Raw genomic sequence first — 6,000 nt, 5'->3', positions numbered from 1 at the left:
AAATAAGTAAAATGTACATGGAAGAGGAACTGCAACAGCTAAAACAATTTTCAGAAAAAAAAGGTAATGCGAGAAATCATTCTACTTGATTTCAAGACTTACTGTATAACAAGTACATTATGTAAGCATAATCTTATATAATTATATATATCATATATATTGTATATAATCAATAGGACAGAGAATCCAGAAATAGACCTCTGTAAATACAGCCAATTGGTTTTTGACAAAGGTGCAAAAGCAATGCAGCAGAGGAAAGATAGTCTATAGCAAATAGTGCTGAACAACTGGACATCCACAGACATAATCTAAGTCTCATCCCTTGTACAGAAATTAACTCAAAATAGATCATATATTTAAATGTAAAACTTAAGAAAAAAACATAGAATTAAAACTGTAGGACCTGGGGCTTGGTGATGAGTTCTTAAATATGACACCAAAAGCATGATCCACGAAAAAAATTAATTCTGTCAAAATTAAAAACTTTTGTTCTCTGAAAGATCCTGTTAAGATTAAAAAACATGCTACAGATGAGAGAAAATATTTATAAGTCACATATCTGGCAAAGGATTAGTATCTAGAATATATAAAGAACTTTCAAAATTCAACAGTAAAAAAATAATCCAGTTAGAAAATGAACAGGCATCTCACAGAAGAGGCTATACAGATGGCAAATAAACACATGAAAAAATATTCAACATTACTAATTATTGGGGAAATGTACAGTAAGACCATGATGATATTATTACTATACACCTATTAGAACAGCTAAAATTTAAAAAATAATGATAATACCAAATATTGGGCAGGATATGGAGAAACCGGATCTCTCATACATTGTTGGTAAGAAAGCAAATGGTACAACCACTCTGGAAAAGTTTGGCAATTTCCTTAAAGGCTAAACACATTCTTTTTTTTTTTTTTTTTTTAAGATTTTTATTTATTTACTCCTGAGAGACAGAGAGAGAGAAAGGCAGAGACACAGGCAGAGGGAGAAGCAGGCTCCATGCAGGGAGCCCGATGTAGGACTTGATCCTGGGTCCCCAGGATCATGCCCTGGACTGAAGGCAGGTGCTAAATCGCTGAGCCACCCGGGCTGCCCACTAAACACATTCTTAAGATATGACCCAACTGTCATATTCCTGGGTATTTACTCCAGAGAAATAAAAATTTACATCTAGACAGAAGGCAGCTTTATTTGTAATGGTCTCAAACTGGAAACAACCAAAATGTCCCCTAATTAGTTAAACTGTGGTACATTCGACCATACCATGGAATACTACTGCTCAGCAAGAAAAAGGGACAAAATATTGATACCTACAATATGGATGGATCTCAAGGACGTTACACAGAATGGAAAAGTCCATCTTAAGAGATTACTTATTGTATGATTCCCTTTATCTAACATTCTCCAAATGAGCAAAGTATATAGAGATGGAAAACAAGTTGCTGGCCGCCAGAGTTGGTGAAGAGAAAGAAGAGAGAACAGGTTTGAAGATAAAGGAACACAGAAGAAATCTCTGTAGTGATGGAATAGTTCTGCATTTTGACTACAGTGTTGGTTTTGAAAGTTATACACATGATTAATGGCGTCAACATGTAGAATTTCAAGGGATCTTGAACAGCCAAAATAATCTTGAAAAAGAATGAGCACTGGGTGTTATTCTGTATGTTGGTAATTTGAACACCAATAAAAAATAAATTTATTATAAAAAAATTTAAAAAAATAAAAGAATGAGTTAGAAGAATCTTCCTTACTAATTTCAAAACTTATTACAAATCTACAGTAATCCAAACTGTGGCTCTGGCATAAAGACAGACATAGAGACCAATGCAATAGACTAGAGAGCCCAGAAATAAACCCTTACATATATGGTGAAATGATTTTTGACAAGGGTACCAAGGCTATTCAATGAGGGAAGAATGGTGGTGGGAAAGCTGAATAGCCATATGTAGTTTCTAGCCAAACAATGAAGCTGGACCCTTATTACACTGAACTCAAAATGGATCAAAGTTCTAAACATAAGACCTAAAACTATAAAACTCTTAGAGGGAAATATAGGAGAAAAACTTTGGACATTGGATTTGGTAATGACTTGTTGGATATCACACAAAAAGCACAGGCAACAAAAGAAAAAAAAGTAAACTGCACTTTATCAAAATTAAAAACTTGTGTGCATCAAGGGACATTATTAAGAAAGTGGAAAGATAACCCACAGAATGCCAGAAAATATTTGCATATCACAGATCAGATAAGGGATTCATACCTAGAAGATATACAGAACTCCCGTAAGACACCAAAGACAAAAAACAAACAACCCATTTGGCAAATGGGCAAAAGACATAAATGGCCAAAAAGCACTGAAAAGATGCTCAATAGCACTAATCATTAAGGAAATGCAAATCAAAATAACAATGAGATACCCCCCACACTCCCAACACACTACTTCTTAAACTCAGAGCATCACCTTCCTGTGGCCGGCATAGAAGTTTCTGGAAGCCAAACACCTCTTGAAAGGGAGGCAGTAGCATGGGGACGATGAGAGGGGTTGGGGGGTCAGCTCTGAAAGCTTCAGTTAGGCAGCAATTGGGGAATCACTGGTGGGCGAGAGGTATGGGGGATGCAGACAGAGTAAGGCGGGAAACTAAGGCAAACCAGTGGGGAGGGGAAGCAGAAGCAGTAGCCCAAAGGAGAGATAGTGAGGTGAAGCTCATGCCAAAGCCCAGAAAGAAGATTAGGAACCAACTCTCTCCTAACCCACATACTTCCTGCAGAGAAATCAGCCTGTGAATGCAGGATCCAGGGGAAGAGGGAGCATGAGTTGGCAGGGGTAGAGAGAGGCCTTCCCTGAAGATCAATAAACTCCAAATGAAACAGTGTGGCCACAAGAAATGGAACTCACTAGATGCCATGATACTGGCTTCATCTACACGGAGCTCCAGAATTGGAGAATAGGGTGAAGGGTGGGAGAGAGAGTGTGCAGACAAGGGTAGGGGTATGGAGTGCAGCTCTGTCCATAGAGGCCACCGCCCAGAGCTGGGGTGAACTTGCTCAGCTCATGCCCAAAATCATGGCAAACACTAGACTTTCTTTTTTTTAAGATTTTATTTATTTGAGAGAAAGGGAGAGTGCATGAGTGGGGTGAGGAGCAGAGGGAGAAGCAGACTCCTCATTGAGCAGGGAGCCCAATGTGGGGCTCAATCCCGGACTCGAGGATCATGACCTGAGCCAAAGGCAGACGCTTAACTGACTGAGCCACCCAGGCGCCCCAACACTAGACATTCAGACAAAGCCTTATAATTATCAAATCCTGCAAACAGAGAAATGAAGAGGTTACCATTTCCTGGTGCTTTTGAGCCCTTCCCAAGAAGCCAGGCCAGGCACATCTGACCTTGGAGCTACGGGATGGACAAAGACAAAGCCACACACCTTGACCATGAGGACAGTGGTCCTCAGTCAGGAAGTGGCTTTTGTCAGGTAGTGTTCTAAAGATGCAGTTAAAAAATTTTTTTGAAGACACAAGAAAATACGTTCCTCCCACAAAACCTCCAGATCACCATTAAGGAAAAGCATGTCTGTGCACACTCATGCTCCCAGGAGCCCCTTGCTCAAATGGGTGCACTACACAGTGTCAGGATGACGTGGCTCTTTGTGCAACAGCATGCAGTACCCAGCAGGAGCTCAGTACATATGTTTAAATGCACGCTTGCTTCTTTCAGGTCCACTCACCTGGGGCAAGACCAGGGCTACTGCTGAGGAAATGCGTGCTTAGAAAAAAAAAAAAGCAAGGCTGAAGTGGCAGGGGGTGGACTGGGGAGCTAGGACCCTCCGATGTGGCCTAACGGAGCAGTGGCACCTGTCAGCACAGGCATGAGGGGCTCTGCGGTTCCTGACTGTTGGTCCTCCCCTCAGTGGACCCAACAGCAGGAAGGATGGAGGCCACAGAGAGGGGGCTGGTCTTGGAAACAAAGCTGTTCCTGAAGGTCGAGTTGCCAACAAAACCACCCAAGTGAGCAGCTAAGCACTGCAGCCAGCTAAGGCAACCCCCTCTGGACCGTCCAAATCCAAGGCCAGGATTATAACTAATCCCTGCTTATAACTAAAGTTGAGGCAGAGGGAGCGGGGCTGTCCTCCCTGGGGAGAAGTACCAGTGAGTGGAAGGACAAGACCCATCCCAGGGTTCTCCGGCTCCGCGGGCGCTGCCGGGCACAGGGCTGGTGCTAAGTCACCCAGCGATGCAGAAAGCACGACAGGTGCGAAAGCAGGTCAGGAGATGGCACGCAGGGAGGAGGCAGAGCAGGAACCTGGGTGGGACCCATCCATGGAGGACATGGAGGTGACATTCGGAGGTTACTGTGGTGGGAGGGACGGGGGGCTGACCCAGCACCTGCATGACTACGGACAATATGCCACCCACGTCTGTCCCTTCCAGACAGTGTGCAGAGCAAGCAGCAGCCCAAAGCTCCCTCCCCCACCCTGTTCTAGATGCCTCCTTGAGCCTGGGCTTGACCATGGGGCTCATCCCCAAATTGGAGACTCAGCTTTCCTGTGACAGGACAGCAGGCAGGACTGGAGAGAGGAAAAGAGAAGACAGGGGTGCCTGGGTAACTCAGTGATTGATCCCAGGGTCCTGGGATTGAGTCCCACGTCAGGCTCCCAGCAGGAAGCCTGCTTCTCCCTCTGCCTGTGTCTCTGCCTCTTTGCGTCTCTTATGAATAAATAAATAAATAAGATCTTAAAAAAAAAAAAAAGGAAGAGAGAAGACAGAAATAGTTGAAGAAAGAGAAACATGTAAATGAGTTCCAGGAAAACACCCCAAACTGAACCAATCCAGAAAGAGCTAGTACTTGGTCGCCACCCTTAGCTTCAGCATCCCATTTTCCCTCATTATCGACACATATTTCCTCCCCAAAGCGGTCACTGCCAACAGGATATCCTGTGGTCTGCTCTCCCCTGGCCAAGGGGGCAGCGGCCCTGCCACCCTCCTCACGCCGACTGCCGCCCTCACGAGTCTGTCCGCCTCCCAGAAGATGCGGGACCACACGAGTGTCCATCTCCGTCAGTGCAAGCTCTGCGGAAACAGCCCACAACACCAAACAATTGGTTTAGTTTTATTTCAAAATTGTACAAAATGGCCATAAGCGGCTATAAAAAATTTCGTTTTCGGAACACGTGGAAATTCAGAAAGAACAACAAAGCAGGTTATCATTTCACAGTGTAATGGAAAAGCTCTCTCTGAGGCAGGAATCACAACTCTTCCTTCTTCTTCCCCAGTCTCTCGTGGTCTCCTTCCCGGAGCGCTCGAATGAAACTGGTAAACCCCGATTCCTGTAGGGAAGGGGAAGGGGAAGAGGAGGAGAAAACAACTTCAGCCCTTAAGTGGATTTGCACCCTCCCCTGCCCCCCCCACCTCCTTCCCTACCCCTCCATGTGTTCACGCCTTCAGAAGGTCCAGAGAAGTGGCCTGGGGGGCAGCTGGCCGTGTGGGGAGAGTCGCCCTGGCCAGAGGAGCCCTGGCCAACACCCTGGAATCCACCCAGGCTCCAAGCTGGGCCCTGAGACCACCTCTGGGGTGGCACATATTTCCAGCCAGGCCTGTAGCCCCTGCCTTCCCCGGGGAGCGCCACATGGACTCGTGCAGTGTCTGGGAAGCGTCCCTCGGCTGCCCTTCTCAGCAGGCTGTCTCCCGGCCCCCACAGAAAGCTCAGGGCGGACGCCTGTCCCCAGCTTACCGTCCGATCGCTGTCATACTTCTCTGCAAACTTCCCATAATGGTAGTAGTGGAACGTGGGGTAGGCCTTGACAGCCTCCTGCTGACACAGGTCCTGGTTCTTCTCTTTGACGCAGTCAACAGCAGCACAGGCAATCTGCGGGCCCCAAGAAAGGGTGGGTCAGCACAGGGGGCCCTCCCATGAGGGACTCGAGGCCCGGATCCTCTGCACTTCAGTGTTGTGGGCTTTCTCTGATTTTTCTCAATACCAAGGGTGAGCTGAACCTGA

General features: G+C 45.8%; 1 protein-coding gene across 1 annotated transcript in view; it reads right to left on the bottom strand.

The window, feature by feature from the left end:
- Positions 1-5,096: 5,096 nt before the first annotated feature.
- Positions 5,097-6,000, bottom strand: part of PDIA5 (protein disulfide isomerase family A member 5) — a 101,639-nt gene continuing 100,735 nt past the window's right edge. Inside the window, exons 16-17 of the mRNA XM_025475101.3 lie at positions 5,734-5,868; positions 5,097-5,329 (exon numbers count right to left, since the gene is read on the bottom strand). Coding sequence (XP_025330886.1) covers positions 5,249-5,329; positions 5,734-5,868 — 216 coding nt within the window. The 3' untranslated portion in view covers positions 5,097-5,248. The remainder of the gene's footprint in view (positions 5,330-5,733; positions 5,869-6,000) is intronic.

Source organism: Canis lupus, chromosome 33 (assembly GCF_003254725.2).
Source record: "Canis lupus dingo isolate Sandy chromosome 33, ASM325472v2, whole genome shotgun sequence".
In the NCBI taxonomy this organism is placed as follows: Eukaryota; Metazoa; Chordata; class Mammalia; order Carnivora; family Canidae; genus Canis; species Canis lupus.
Note: the sequence above shows the minus strand (reverse complement) of the source record. Positions and strands in the feature narration are given on the sequence as shown.